This window comes from Taudactylus pleione, unplaced genomic scaffold, assembly GCF_031769625.1.
Source record: "Taudactylus pleione unplaced genomic scaffold, aTauple2 ptg000400l, whole genome shotgun sequence".
NCBI classification, from domain to species: Eukaryota; Metazoa; Chordata; class Amphibia; order Anura; family Myobatrachidae; genus Taudactylus; species Taudactylus pleione.
The window spans coordinates 3,257,557-3,273,928 of NW_028284802.1; the positions used below are offsets into that span (position 1 = coordinate 3,257,557).

The 16,372-nt window shown below is 47.2% G+C and overlaps 1 protein-coding gene across 3 annotated transcripts in view; it reads right to left on the reverse strand.

Moving 5' to 3' along the window:
* Positions 1-16,372, reverse strand: part of LOC148506526 (major histocompatibility complex class I-related protein 1-like) — a 185,481-nt gene that overhangs the window by 46,527 nt on the left and 122,582 nt on the right. The window contains exons 5-6 of one of the 3 annotated variants that reach the window (XM_088446658.1): positions 12,301-12,424; positions 5,924-6,767 (exon numbers count right to left, since the gene is read on the reverse strand). In XM_088446658.1, coding sequence (XP_088302784.1) covers positions 12,324-12,424 — 101 coding nt within the window. In that variant the 3' untranslated portion in view covers positions 5,924-6,767; positions 12,301-12,323. Of the gene's footprint in view, positions 1-5,923; positions 6,768-7,999; positions 8,120-12,300; positions 12,425-16,372 lie in introns of those variants that run through there. The other 2 variants (XM_088446660.1, XM_088446659.1) reach the window with 2 other exon arrangements.

Here is a 16,372-nt window from a genome sequence, read left to right on the forward strand (position 1 = left end):
GCACGCTCGTTAGTTAGAGGAGGGGTCGCCTGAGTTTAGGGAGGAATTTTAGATGCGAACGAAAATACGAGCGAGCCATTGAATTTAAATAATTTTGTACGTACTCCTAACGTACGTGCGCCCGCTTGCGAGTGGGTCTGAATGAGGGCCTTTGTCATTTATTAGTCTATCGAATAATAATAAAACAAATAATGGAAGGCATATGTCCATAGGGCATCAATGCTTTAATTTATTAAGTTACAATTGTTAGCTGCAGTACCCTTGTACATGTTATTAATTGCTTTGGGTAGTTTTGGTCGGTGCAGGATGTAAAAGTGGCCTGTAGGTGGGGGTGTCAACATTTTTCCAGCAACAGAACGTCTTTCATAGAGGGGAATTCAATTGAACGCGCTATTGAATAGCGACGGGAGGGACTCCCGGAGCTATTCAATACACTGCGCTGTGTGGTCGTGCTAAGGATTTCTTCTCGCACCCCCCTGGAGATGCGAGGAGAAATCCGACCAAAGTGCCGGGCGCGCAGCAGTTTTTCTGCATAGCGCTGCGCTAACAGCCGCGCGCCCGGCACTTTGGTTAGAGAATGCCGGTTAACGTGCCTTAACACCCTTGTTAAGGCAATTCTCCGACCACACAGCGCAGTGTATTGAATAGCTTCGGGAGTCCCTCCCGTCGCTATTCAATAGCGCGTTCAATTGAATTTCCCCCATAGTGTACAAGGTATGGAACGGAACAAGTGATAGCAGAGAAGTGGCCGTATATAATAATACAGTACTTTAATGAGATTTAATTTCAGAGCACAGATCGATACACTGGATGCAATTATGCAGAGCCGCATGCAAGTCCGTTTAGCGGGTGTTTCTTGAGATTTGCAGATCAGTGCATGGTCTGTAGCCAGGAGCGCTTCTGTGCGTAATTCTGGGTCATACACAGCTGTAAGTTTAGTAAGGGTGTGTCCGGGGCTGTAGTCGGTATTGATGACTATGTAGAATTATGTATGTGCAGAGATTCATCTGACCAGATTCGTGCTGCAAGTGTGCGCTAATGATGAAACTACGATTTAATCAACCATATGTATATAGTATTCGCATTGTGGCCCTGATTCAGAGCCGGACACTCTGACAGAGCGCTCGCTCTGAATCAGGGCCGAGCTTTTGTTTTTTTAGAGCGGCCTCCTGGCCGCTCGCATAGCTGTGGGTGACCACCCACAGTTATAGTGAGCGGCCAGGAAAATCGCGACCATCGGGCTTGCGACGAGACCCTTGTGGTAGGGTCTCGTGGCCGCAAGCCGATATCTCTCCCACTGACATCACTCGTGATGTCAGTGGGGCCGCCCCCAAACGGAGGCGTTCACATGGGAACGCCTCCGTTTGGGCAGCCACTCCCCCGGCCCACCCACCAAAGGGGGCGTGCTGTCACTCAACATCGACAGCACGCCCCCTTTGCAGCGAGACCCGGAGCGACGGCTTGCCCGTCGCTATCCGGGTCTCGTGTATGCGCACAACGGAGACGGCTCCGTCGTGCGCATGCGCTGTGGGCCACCATCGACCCGCTTGCGAGCGCATAGCGATCGCGAGCGGGTCTGAATCAGGCCCTTAGTTCCTTGTGCACAACCTGAGTGTAATTGTGGTCAACTTGTGAGCAACTGGTCATCTGCCCCTAAATGGCAAAAAGATAGCGGCACCTAAGTTCTACAGCAGTCTATGAACATATATTTATTTATTACCAGTTATTTATATAGCGCACACATATTCCGCAGCGCTTTACAGAGAATATTTGGCCATTCACATCAGTCCCTGCCCCAGTGGAGCTTACACTCTATATTCCGTATCACACACACACACACACACATATACACACTAGGGGTAATTTTGTTAGGAGCCAATTAACCTACCAGTATATTTTTGGAGTGTGGGAGGAAACCGGAGTACCCGGAGGAAACCCATGCAAGCACAGGGAGAATATACAAACTCCACACAGTTAGGGCCGTAGTGGGTATCGAACCAACGACCTCAGTGCTGTGAAGCAGTAACGCTAACCATTACACCGTCTGTGCTGCCCATATATGTTTTGTGTTTGCTATTTTGTGCTGCAGGACTCTCCCCAGAACCATTACCGTGTTTTGGATGCTCCGCGCTGCACTATTCCCAGCTGTGAGTGCATTTAAACACTTGTTCAGTTGAAAGTCTGCCCATTAGGTATCAGTGTTACCCCCAGCAGCCCTTGTGGAAAGCCCTGCACAATGAGTGTAGGAGAGGCCGCAGGGAAGATGTTTCACAGTGATATAGAATCCACACATGATATAGGTGTATGTACTGTACAAAGGAATTCCAGGTACGGGATCTCTTATCTGGATGTCACTTATCCAGCAAGTTCTTGTAGTCTGGCAGTGATGTCATGCACATGATGATATCACTTCCTGCAGTCACTGTGAGGAGCACCGCCAAACAATGTAACCAGCAGAATGTCAGTCTGAGGAAGGAAAGCTGTCTCTGGGAGATTTGCCATACTTTCAGCACAGGCTCCTGGTTACAGTAAGGAAAACCCCATACGGGAGACCTTATATCTCAGCTAGTCTAGATAATAACGCCCGTACTTATTAAAGCAATATAACCACTGCACAAAATATAATGTGAGGAGGTGATAACCTACTGATTCTGTGTCTTATGTAGATTTCCTAAATAAATGAGAAACCCAAACGTGTTTATAAAAATAGTGCAGCCATTAAAGTTGGGCTAAACAGAACATCCCTGGCAGCTTTGGGGAGAGTTGGTGCCGGTTACACGGTCTCTAGTGCAGGGACAGGTGATGGTCACTCTGTGGTTACTGTCTGTACAAAAGCATTTGGTTCTCCTTGTTATCTGGATGCCAGCATTGCGGCCAAGTCACGGCAAACTGCATGTCAAGGCATGAAGGTAGAGAACCCTTCCATCTATACACCTCCAATTATTACTGCACTCAGGGCCTGGTTCAGAGGGTAGGCAGTGAGGATGCCGACGGTCTAAATGCCAACCGTCGGCATCCCGACTGTGTAATCCCGGCAAGTGTCTAATGACAGGTGTCAAAATCCCGACTCCTGTCATTAGACCTACGCCGGAAGCCCGACACCCGGCTTACCGATCAAAGGTAAGCCAGGCGCCGAGAGCAGACAGCCGCGGGTGGGGAGGGTTAGGGGCTCCCGGGGGGGACTTAGGGTTAGGCTAGGGGAACAGGGGTTTAGGGATAGGCACCCTTGGGGTTAGGGTTAGGCACTTGGGGGGGGAGGTTAGGGTTAGGGACCCCTAATGGAGGGTTAGGGGGGGAGGTTAGGTTAGTAAATAGAAAAAAGACGTACCTGTCGGGATCTTCACTGCCGGGCTCCCGCTGTCGGGATTTGAACCGCCGGCCATGCTGATTCCGTTCAGAGATGGACGGAATTGTAGAGCCGCACACAAGCAGCTGAGCAATACCGTCCATCTAACATGCTAATGCTGAAGAGAAGAGACTCCTGTCAGCATCTGTGATCCCAGCTCTGCACCTGAGGTTGCAGCCTGAGATCACTGTTGAGGTGTTCCCCAATATCTGACAGCTAAGTAAAGTAGTTCACAGACATATCGCGTTGGCTGTGCTGCACAGCTGATGGACAGATCTATCTGCAGACATATCTGTCCATCATCAAGTGTGTACGGGCGATCAGCCGATTACCTGTACACATGCAGCCGCGGGGAGGGGGGTCAGCAGGACCCGTGGGTGCCTGGAAGATGATGGTCGTTCAGTGTATCACTCGATCTGCAGATATATCTGTTCATTGTGTACCCAGAATAAACCTCAGCTCACGTATGGCTGACCGGCTCTTGGGTGCTTGCCAGGCCAGGAAGTCTGTGCCCATGGCCTCCAAACCCTGGCCTCAGCACTCCCAGAAAACGGGGGTGACAAGCCTCTTCGTTTCCGGGAATGCACGTTGCCCCCACACCACCCCCCAAACGCTTCTGTCTGTCAACCAGACAGAGGCTTGGTGGCACTGTGCGCGAGACCACAGGACCCATTCAACACATGCGCAAACTCCCAAACATAGGAGATGTGCGCTAACCATCGCGTTACCATACATCTATGAATCAGGCCCTTAGATCGCACATGGACACAAGACACAGAATGACCAGGTCATTAGGGAGAGGTGGTTGAGGTTCTAGGTTTCTGTCAATTGGAAGAATGACCCGTTTCTGCATAGGAGGGTAATCCAGTGAGAGAAATGTATTGTATAGTGGTAAAGTACTTTGAAATGGGGATGGAACAGGGTTTTGTTACCACACTTCATGTCATGCTCAGCCATATGTACCATGTTTCTACTGGATGGGTATAGAACAACCTAGGGGTAAATTTACTAAGAATCGTGTCTGGTCCGAGATTGCTGGAATTGAAACTCGATTTGCGTCGCTGAAACTCGGGTGATTTTTTTGCCAGCTGAAACTCTCAAATTTACCAAGAATCGTGATTTGCTGAATCATGTTTTTCGATGGGGTATGTGATCGAGATTATCCCCAAATTCCCTGTGTCTGACCGCAGGCAAAATCACCCAAACAACAAGCCTGCATATATCAGCAAGCTGCTCATATCTGAAAAAATAAATAAAGGGTTAATGTGTGAAAAAATAATTCCGTAGGGCCCCCCCACCATAGCATAACCAGCACCCCAATAAAGAAGTCCCCCCAACTCCTGAGCACCCCAGGCTTAGGCTGAAGCCCAGGGCTCTTCCCTGCACCCCTGGCCTGTGGCCACCGGGGTAATAGTGTGTAAAATAGATTTATACTATTGCTTTTTATAGTGGAACTACAGGTGCCAGCAATGCCTGCCCTTTGGCACTTGTGGAACATGTCCCTCTGGCTGTGGCATTACACCCCGGCTATGTTTGAGATCGGTGCTGGTTTAAAAAATAGGGGGAACCCCACGCCATTTTCTTTCCTCTATTTTTAAAATCAGGACTGGCTTTGGGAGCACATTGTTGGTTCCTAAAATATGGGGGAACCCTACACATTTTTTCCCCTGTATTTTTAGAACCAGGGCTGGCTCAGGAGCCCGGGGCTGGTTATGCTTTTTTTTTTTTTTTTTTTTAAATTAACCCTCTAGACAATTAGAGGCAGAAACATACACAGTTAACACTGTCTGGCTTAAGGACGCCCTCTATGTCTTAGCGGGCGGCGACTAAGTGATCACAAGCTAGTGTAATACCGCCTCCTTTACTTTTGCAGCAGACGTCGTCTCCAGAAAGTGTATAAGTCCATCGGTAACATCGAGAACCATCGGAAGCTCTTGCAGTGCTTGAGGTAGACCGTACCCTACCGCAAGCACTGTGAGTGCTTCAGCCGAAAAAGCACCAGCTGACGTGTGCAATGATGCTCCACTTTAATTATGGACGCCCATTAACGCCGTTTTAACGCCCCATAATAGTTCTTGACCCATTATTGGGATTATTTAATAAGACAGTGCAATGAGACAGTTAGATGTTTGTCAGCATTTTGTAAGTTGCTGAAGAGAAATGAAAGCTAACATGACACTGGAGTAGAAATATAACAATGGTGCCGTGATGATCATCTACTTATGTGCATTTGTTTTGTTTATGTTTTTTTCACTATATTCAAATAACAAAAATTCCGATTTTGTGGGCTTAACTAATGTTGTTGAGAATGTCTGGTCATAGGAGCCTGTGACAGGGCTGAGACCTCATGTATCAGTGATCCGGCTGGTTCCTGCTCAATTTCTGGTCTACAGCCTCATGTATATTTGTTCAGCTCACAAAATAACAAATGCCAATACTATACTAAAGGGCCAAGCTAAGAATGACACACCTGAGATGACATAACGAGTAGATGCCAGATGTACAATGAGGGCAACTGACGGAGGAAAAAAAGAGGCTGCAGGATCCCAAAGTAAGTATAAAATTGTTTTATTCCAATATACCATAGTTTCATTCTTCATATGCTCATAAAGGTTTGCTCAGCATAAGTAGTAAGCAGCGGCGGCTCCTAGCTATTTACTAAGGTCAGCAGCCTGGGCAGCACCCCACCCAATCTCTTTACGGTGATGGGTCCCTTTTTGATGTACATGCACATAACAAGGACACGAAAAACCCCCCATAAAAAACGGATGCAGGGCCAGAAAGTAGTCATGGGCTAAGGGCTGCATCTGCAGTAGCACCAAGGAGCCGAATAAGGTTGCAGTAATAAAATCAGTGCTGCTAATTCACAAACAAGGGAAATGGGGGATCACAGGAGTGTGGCGGATTTCACTGGGAGGGCTACAACCCTTAGGTAAAATAGGTCACTGGTAGTAAGTATTATCCTTTATATGGCACCACATGGGGTCTGCAGTGACTTTCATAGTATAGTACATAATCAGAAACAGTACAAACATACACTTTCAGTATAAAACATTGCAGAACACGGGATACAAAACTATATACACATTGCTGCACAATCAGTCATAATACCCACAACAGCAGCGCTGGCTGTCCCCAAAGGTCCCATGCCATTGGTGGCAATGAGGAGGGGATGATGGTATAAGTGAGAGAAGGAAAAGCACATGAGGGCAGAGGGCCCTGCTCGTGAGAACTTACAAAGTAAAAAACCTCATAAGACCAAGGGCGGCAGTCACCACAGACAGAACATCCTGGGACTTTTAAGACAGGTTCAGTGAACGGACAGCATTAAGCCAAGTAGAGACTTGACAAAGATGTTTCTGTTCCAACTTGATTGTTCATATAAATAGGAGATCGTGGAATAAATAAATGAAGCCAAATTCTGTAAAAGTACAAATACATTAATAGAGCCTGATAATGATACTGATACTGATGGAGAAAATTACTCTTTACATGAGTGATATTTTCTGCAAAAGACAACTAGAATTGCAATTCTCTGACAGACCTCTCATTATCATCAAAAGTGATTGGATGGCTACAAAGCCATCCATTCAGCTTAGGAGACACACAGAAGGTGGGCGGGCCAAATCAACCGTAGCAGTCAGTGCCTAGACCAGGGGCAGGAGACAATCTGTGGCACCCCAGCTGCTGTGGGACTACACCTCCCTGCCACATTTTTAGCATGCCTAACAGCAAAACTGTGGCAAGGCATGCTGGGATGTGTAGTTCCACAGCAGCTGGAGTGCCACATGTTGACTACCACTGGCCTAGATTATAGTTCCCAACACCTGGAAACTATTTCAGGGACGCTTTACTGTCTATATGTGACAGGTTGTATGCAATACATTCTTTGAAGAGTTGTGGTAATTTACATTCTCTGTATGATGTGAACACTTTACAAATCAATCATTTTAAACTTAATATTTTCAATATACATGTTTACGCAGCCTAATTTATAAATACAGGGTAAGGAGAGATTCTGGGAATTGCATCCAACATATAAAAAAAATAAACAGTGATATATCCAGGAGAAAATTATTTTCTAGGAATTTTGTGTCTAAGGGCAATTGGTGAAAACAGCCATTTTCGCCCAAAAAATTGTGACATTTTTGCCAAAAAACAGGCAAAAACAGCAACAGGCGAAAAAAAACTGGAGAAAAAGTTTTCTCCATCCCAGACCAGGAGAAAAAAAATGCAAAATCCCTATTTTTGGCTAAAAATGTGGGGATATCTTTCAGAACCCTTTGAACATCCCCTTCCCTTACAAAAGCTATCCCCCCAAATAATAAATTACCAAAATTTTTTTTTGGAAGTTGCGCACTTTGGCGGAAAAAAGGCAGTTTTCGCCGCTAATTGAATACGGCCCTGAACCTGTATAGATGAGATTATACACAGAGATAAACATGGTTGGTGCACATATAGGACTCACAATCCTTTCCCTGGGGACATGTATACTGCATGCATTTTGTACCATTGGATGAATGTGTAAAAGCCAGGAGCAAAATAAAAATGTGCAATTCCTACTACACCTGCTGTCATACATTGTTCTTTAATAGACATTTTAATTTTATATAACACAAAGTTGCCTACAAATGACCCATATCATCTGATTGTTGTGAATTTCTTGTGCTGTCAAGTTACAGTAGAAGCTGATGTTATCTTGTTACTTGTTGCAAAGGTGTCCAGCATTGCTCAGTTTTCCCATGCCATGTTCTTTCATTTCCATGGGCAGTACTGATTTTGGCCACCAGGTGCCGCCATCCACAATAAAAAAATAAAAATTGTCCTGATGAAGGTGCTTTTTTTTCTATCCACCAAGAAGCTAACAATCTCACATGACATCTTGTTATATCTACTGTACCTCAGTATCAAGGCAATTACCATGAAAGATTGAACTTGATAAACAGGTGTCTTTTTTACTACATTTTTAGCCTAAGTTACTTAGGGGGCTATTTATCAAGTAATATTTCCGGGATATTCCCCCAAAACACCCCTTTTCGAGGCTATCTGCTAATAATAATTATTCCCCGATATTTGCTGCAGTTCCTCCATTTCCGACAGCAGCTGCAGTCCCCATAGCTTTCTATGTGCGCTGTACCAAGCCACTCCTGAGCAGAGGAGTAGCGTGGAACCCTGGCGCCTGGAGAAAGTGCATGTCATAGCGCCCTCCCCTGTACTGAACTGTGCCAGTGGGGTTTGGCCAGCCTGTGGCGGAATACTGAAGTGAAGAGAAAAACAGCAAACAGTGGCAGTATTATGCTGGGCATTAAAGTCTCATTGGGGGAATAGAATCTGACAGTAAGGGGTAGCTCCTTTGGCACTGCTTTATTTATGTATAGCACCTAGGATCTGACTTTTATCTCCTTTGATAATTGTTATTAGTCAGTAGAGGAGATTGTATTATATATTCTGATCATTTAACTTTAATTGACAGAGTACATGTGCTAGAGTGAGATTCCACACGGCGCACAGCTTATTACTGCAATTACTGCCCCAAGCAGCTATCACTGGAGTGGGAACACCTATGGGAAGCTTTCTTCTCAGCTATGCTCCTACTTAGCAAATATACATTGCACCTACAGTATACTGTATTAATGTGAGTACTCCTAATCATGTTCTGTCTATCACCATTATTATTATTCCAGGTCTCCTAATATATTTTAAAAGACCTTTCAAATAACACTGTGTGGTCATGCCTGGGAACACCTCCAGTACTTTAAATAGCAAAGCAGTGACTCTTTTTAATCTCATACCTTACAATTGATGTTTAGGATATTACCTCAGATGTGTAACTATTAATTCCATTGAAGCACAATGAATGAATGAGGAGAGAAGGAGGGAGGGGATCAAAGAGGGGAAGGGGAGAGGAAAGTGCTGATCAGAGAGGGGAGGTGACAGAGGGCCCAATTCAGACACGTTCTTTAAGCGGCGATCGCACGCAGCCGAAAGGGGCCGGGTATGTAATTAGCAAAATCGCACTGCCTAGCTTAAGGACGCCCTTTTATGTCTTAGCATGCAGCGGCTGTGTGATCGCAAGCTGGAGTACTGCTGCCCCCTTTTTCTTCACAGTACATGTCATCTACAGGAAGTGTATATGACAATCGGTAACATCGAGAACCATCAAAGGCATACGCAGTGCTTGTAGTAGACCCTATGCTACCTCAAGCACTGCGAGTGCTTCAGTCAAAAAAAGAACCAGGTGACGTGTACAATGATGGTCCACTGTAATTATGCACACCCTGTAAACGCTGTTTTGACGGTCAGACACGCCTTCGTTCCCACCAACACTCCCCATTCACAAACACCTTCCCCTGTTACCACCCACAAATGGCACAGTGTCTCACTCAAACTAGCGGGCCGTCTGTGTATTAAGGGCGATCGCTTCCCGATCACAAAGACTGGCTCGCGCACACGCACTGCGAACCATACGCATGCACAGAACAGAAAAATCGTCAGCTAGCGTGCGATCGCGGCTTAGCGAACGGGTCTGAATCGGGCCCACAGGCCAATATGTAAGGAGAGGAGAAGGGCAAAGCCAATCAGAGAGGGCCAGTGACAGAAGCCAATAAGAAAAGGAGAGTAGAGGAGTGGTCACAGAAGCCAATAAGGAGAGGAGAGGGGTGGTGACAGAAGCCAATAAGAAAAGGAGAGGGGAGGGACAAAGAGTTGATCAGAGAGGGGTGGTGACAGAAACCAATAAGAATTGAGAGGGGAGGGACAAAGAGTTGATCAGAGAGGGGTGGTGACAGAAGCCAATAAGAAAGGAGAGGGGAGGGACAAAGAGTTGATCAGAGAGGGGTGGTGACAGAAACCAATAAGAAAGGAGAGGGGAGGGACAAAGAGTTGATCAGAGAGGGGTGGTGACAGAAACCAATAAGAAAGGAGAGGGGAGGGACAAAGAGTTGATCAGAGAGGGGTGGTGACAGAAACCAATAAGAAAGGAGAGGGGAGGGACAAAGAGTTGATCAGAGAGGGGTGGTGACAGAAACCAATAAGAAAGGAGAGGGGAGGGACAAAGAGTTGATCAGAGAGGGGTGGTGACAGAAACCAATAAGAAAGGAGAGGGGAGGGACAAAGACTTGATCAGAGAGGGGTGGTGACAGAAACCAATAAGAAAGGAGAGGGGAGGGACAAAGAGTTGATCAGGGAGGGGTGGTGACAGAAGCCAATAAGAAAGGAGACGGGAGGGACAAAGAGTTGATCAGAGAGGGGTGGTGACAGAAGCCAATAAGAAAGGAGAGGGGAGGGACAAAGAGTTGATCAGAGAGGGGTGGTGACAGAAACCAATAAGAAAGGAGAGGGGAGGGACAAAGAGTTGATCAGAGAGGGGTGGTGACAGAAACCAATAAGAAAGGAGAGGGGAGGGACAAAGAGTTGATCAGAGAGGGGTGGTGACAGAAACCAATAAGAAAGGAGAGGGGAGGGACAAAGAGTTGATCAGAGAGGGGTGGTGACAGAAACCAATAAGAAAGGAGAGGGGAGGGACAAAGAGTTGATCAGAGAGGGGTGGTGACAGAAACCAATAAGAAAGGAGAGGGGAGGGACAAAGACTTGATCAGAGAGGGGTGGTGACAGAAACCAATAAGAAAGGAGAGGGGAGGGACAAAGAGTTGATCAGGGAGGGGTGGTGACAGAAGCCAATAAGAAAGGAGACGGGAGGGACAGAGATTTGATCAGAGAGGGCCAGTGACAGAAACCAATAAGGAGAGGAGAGGGGTGGTGACAGAAGCCAATAAGAAAGGAGAGGGAAGGGGAAAAGATCCGATCCCATGGTAGAGACGGGAGGGAATTAAAGAGATGAGAAGTGAATGTAATGAATCTGACAGGTAAGGGAAGGTGACAGAAGATGATCACAGAGGAGGGAGGGCCGGAGGGGAGACAATCTGGGCAGTTTCAGGGTACATGAAATGTAGAAACGTATCTCAGATCCTTAACTTATTTAGGATATAGAGCAAACTAACCGAGATAAAACTAACAGGCGGTCGTGACACTGTGCAGCACCCCATGAATTCCTGAACCCTGGATGTCGCCCTCTGTCCATTTTGGCGCCTGGAGCTAATGCTGGAACCACTCTCGCTACTCCCCTGCTCCTGAGTATGGCTCCGATAGGAAAATCCTTCTCCAGATGGAGTTTTCTATAGTAGCTTATGGGTTACATTTCACAAAAATTACCAGGAGAGGGTTCCTCCAGAGGCCTCACCAGGAATGGCTGCTGCACAGGTGTGGTCAGCAGACCGTGCATGCACCTAACGGCCCCGGCTCACGATATAGAAGTGAAATGATTGCTTTTGCTAATTAATTCACTTCTTTACACGTCGCAGGGACAGGGTCCTTTCACAGCCCCTGTCCTTCCATGTAAATTTTAGTACATTTGGGCGAATGCTAATTTCTAAGAAATTCTAATTATAGCGTCTAAATAAGATGATTAATAAATATGCCCTTTAGCTACAGTATGAATATCCCCAATACTTCCACAACCCTCCCGGGACAACAGTGCAAATTGTCACCTCCCATCAGACCTCGCCATGTAGGCCTGCAAATCCATACATTTACCCATAAAACCAGTGCACCTGTGCAAAAGTAGGCACGCAGCATCACAAATAACATTTTCTTTACACTAATTATACTAATACAATTATTCTAAAGCTGGTTACACACTTGTCAATATATCGTTTGATCGATCAATATATAGCGAGTGCATCGGCGGGTGTGTACACCCGATTTGTTTGTGAATGAACCAGTGGTTTGCGTACTGCTCTAAATCAGGCTCTTAGTCCACAACAGTCTGAGGCAAAGGGAGAAGAGTCAGAGGTAGGTTTTCTACTCATAAGCACCTAACCCTGGTGTAAAAGGTGCAACACAAACACAAAACGTTAACACAAACAACAGATAAAAACTATAAGTTCTGTACTCACCAGAAATTCTTTTATGTACAGTTTTAATTTTGTACATTTTTTAACACAATTATAGTTAACGGTAAGATGACAAAAATAGCGATAATGATCCCAATGGGCAGGAGCTTTCTGCTGGTTTTGGATTCTATAAAGAGAAAGTAACAGAGAAAAATATAATGAATGTAAAAAGAGACAAGAAAATAAATGAGAGGATGCACTATAAAGACTTGTACACGGAGGCACGGCGAGAGGGGGGTACAAAGGGGACACACTGTCCCGTGCCCCAAGATTTGAAAACACTTGGGGGCCGTCAACCGTCTGTATTTATAAGAGAATTTAAATGAAGTTCTGCGCAGACCAGCGGCACAATAATAAGTAAAATCAGAAACGCAAAAGTAACCTCCTCGCTCTGGTTGACCAAGTGGATTGAGATGTGGTCATGAAACGTTGTGTATACTGGGGCCTTAACAAGAAGCTGCACTGCGGTGGTATGCAGAAGGCGTTGTGGTCATACCATCTTGGTGGCACAGTTGGTTATACCCTGGTGAAGTAATATTCTATTAAATTAAACCACGTCAGGCCAAATGGTCCAGGATCCCAAACAAATCGCAGACAAAAGCTCTACAGTACGGCACAGGGCAGGCAGGTGACATTGGGCCGGGAAAGGTGTTTTCTGGGCGTATCCCAGCCAGCCACTGCATCATCGTTCTCACTTGTCCTGGCCCTGGTGTTTTAGTTCCGATGATCATTGTGAGAAACCACAGGGCTGCTCAGAAGACCGATGTGCGACTGATGTTCCCCATAATGCGTCTTTTATATGTAAGCGAACAATAACAGATGCTGCCGGTGGGCATCTCTGTACATAACAGACACGGGACCCCGGAGAAATAATAATTATATGGGTGCAGTTTGGGTTTCCCTGGTGTGCACCACACACTTTGCATTTGACATGACTGCATCACGATATAACAGGCAAAAGACACAATAGCACAGGTACTAATGAGAACAAATATCAAGAAATATAGTTGTATTTCTGATATACAGCTTGTCAATAGAGAGCTGGATTGTTTGTCTTGGTTGTAATTTTTGGAGAGAAGAGTCGTATTTACCATCTCCAGCAGCCGCATTTATTACGACCAGGGGTTAAAGTGGGGCGGAACTGCGTTCTGTCACTTTTATTTGGAGACGGAGCCAGTTCAGCCTGCTCCGGCCCACCTCAGCCCGGGGCTGCAGGGAGACTCCATTTGCCAGGCGCCCGACTCCTTCCCCGCAGCGCCAGCGGCATCCGGAGGCTGGAGTTCACTCCTGAGCTTCGGCTTCCGGCTCCCGCGGTGGGCACTATGGGAGAGACGTCATGACGTCTCTCCCATAGTTCCGAGGAGCTGACCGGCGGAACGGACAGCAGCAGATGCAGGAGCGGGGCTTAAGGTAAGTATTGTGTTTTTTTTGTGTGTGCGCACGCGTGGCACTATTACAGGGGGTATTACTGCAGGGGGCATTATTACAGGTGGCATTACTGCAGGGGGCACTATTACAGGGGGGCATTACCACTGGGGCATTACTGCAGGGGACACTACTGTGTGGTGTAATGTGAATAAGATTGTGCTACTGTGTGGCATAATTTGAACTGGGAATACTATTGTGTGACCACGCCCCTTTCTTTTGAGACCACGCCCCCTTTTCCATCCCTTTCTTAAAGAAGCTTCTAGGGGGGGAAAGCGAGCTCCACCGCTTCTCTAGGACCACTTTAAGCACTGATTACAATGTGATTTCTATGCACTCTGCAGCACCACTAGGAGGGGTCCTGCTTTTCTTGATGCGATCATAGGGCCTGATTCAGGTTGGTTCGCAAGGCTGCATTCGCACACACCCCGTTTGCGGCGAAAATATGCTAATGAATGCAATCGCACGGCAACCACAGCTCTATACCAAGATGCCCACCACTGTATAAAGCAGACTTCCCATGACATGCATCCGCAAGTCTGCGAAAACATCTGTAACATCGAGTAACATCGGAACCATCCGCACAGTTGTGGGTGACCTGACCCTACCGTAGAAACTGCTAAACTTCCTGTCGCCGTCTACACCTCTGCCAGCGTATGCTATCGCAGGGGCTTAATTATGCACGCCCCTGTAATGGCGTTCAAACGCCCAGGCACGCCTGCGTTTCTCTGACCACCCCCCGTCACCACCCTCAAACGGTCACTTCCTGTCAATCACTGTGTGAAGAGTCTGCGTGCTCACTGCGATCGTTTCCCAATCACAGTGGCCGGTTCGAGCATGCGCAGAATGCAAACATTGGCTGGCTGCGTGGTAAATCATCCGCTGGCTGCGTGCTGAATTAGGCCCGTAAGCCCGAGCAATAGTTCCCCTACTACAGACCGCATGTTAAGAAAAATCTATATTTGATGGTAAAGAAAACCTTATAGTGAGAAGCTGCCTGGGGCCCTGATTCAGAGCCGGACGCTCTGACCAGAGCACTCGCTCTGAATCAGGGCCCACCTCCATAAATATGGAGCGTCCTCCTGGACGCTCGTATAGCTGTGGGTCACCACCCACAGCCTATACGAGCGTGCAGGATGATGGTCGCGATGGTCTTGACCATCGCGACCATCGCCACTGCGAGCAGAAGCCTGCGGTTGAGTTTCTCAACCGCAAGGCCCGAAGTGATTTTGGCTCTATCAGAGCCAAAATCACTCCCACTGACATCACTAGTGATGTCAGTGGGGCCGGCTTCTGACGGTAGGCGTTCCCTTGGGAACGGCTCTGTCTGGCAGGCACGCCCCCGGCATGTTCACCAAAGGGGGCGTGCTGTCAATCATCATCGACAGCACGCCCCCTTTGATCAGACACTACGAGCGAAGGAAAGTCCTTCGCTCGTCGCGTCTCGCGCATGCGCACGACGGAGCTCCCTCCATCGCGCGCATGCGCAGTGCAGACCATCGACCCACTTGCGAGCGGGCAGTCTGAATCAGGGCCTGAGTGCAGGCAGGATGTGGAGTCCTGCCCAGCTAAGAAGCAGTAATGGGGGTTTTGCATATGGGGGTCTATTCATGAAGAACATGAAGTGGCTACTGAAAAATATCACTATATATCATACTTACTGACTTTTGATCTGTTCTCCCCGGGCAGTGATAGGGATGGGGCCGGACCATCCGCAACATTAGGCCCCGCCCCCTCACTAAAAGATCCCCTCGGATTGCACATATTTTAATAGGTGACGGGGCCAAATTACGTGATTATCATATAATTGCGTCATTAAGCCCCGCCACCTAACGACGGACCGCAGATTCCAGGTAAGTTTCTCCCCAATCTGCCTACATTTCGGGGGGTGCGGGGAGCTCTTCTGGGAGTGTAGGCAAGTATGCTATATATCGCATACGCCCATTACGTCTGCTTCCCACTGCGCATGCGCCGGAGAGCAGTAGGTCAAATTAGACCTGCTGCAAAGGATGCTGGGCAAAAGGGGGCAGAGCCAATGCTGGGTGCCGGGCAGATAGCAGGGAAGTATTAAACTTTCCTGCTCTTTTGTTTTGCAGCACAGATTACGCTATTCTGAGATGGCGAATCTGTACTGCAGGAGAGGAACGGAAAGCTGAGCTTTCCGTTCTTCTATGAATCGCGCACACCATACAAAAGTATGGTGATGCGTTTCATACACGAAGCGGGGGTGCCGCTGGAGAAGGAATAACCTTCTCCACAGTAACCCCTTGTAGGAATTGCCGAAGGCAGTGAAAAGCCCTGTTTTCAGCTAAGCAGGACTTTTCACTGCTCTATGAATAGACCCCAAAGTGTGTGACTCTGTGTAAAAATATGTTCAAATCTTAGTTTTCAATTTTTCAAACACAAAACGCAGTGCTAAAGGGGTCTATTCATGTTAGATGAACATTTTCACCTGGTTTTGTAGGTATTAAGTTTTGGGGCCATTCATCAAATAGGTAATGCTTACCTTTCCCTCCCGGTGTGGCCCACTGTACCCATACACTAGTATCACAGATATCTCCTGCTTACCTTTCTCTCCCGGTGTGGCCCACTGTACCCAAACACTAGTATCACAGACAGTGGCGGTTCTAGGGGTGGGCTAACAGGGCAG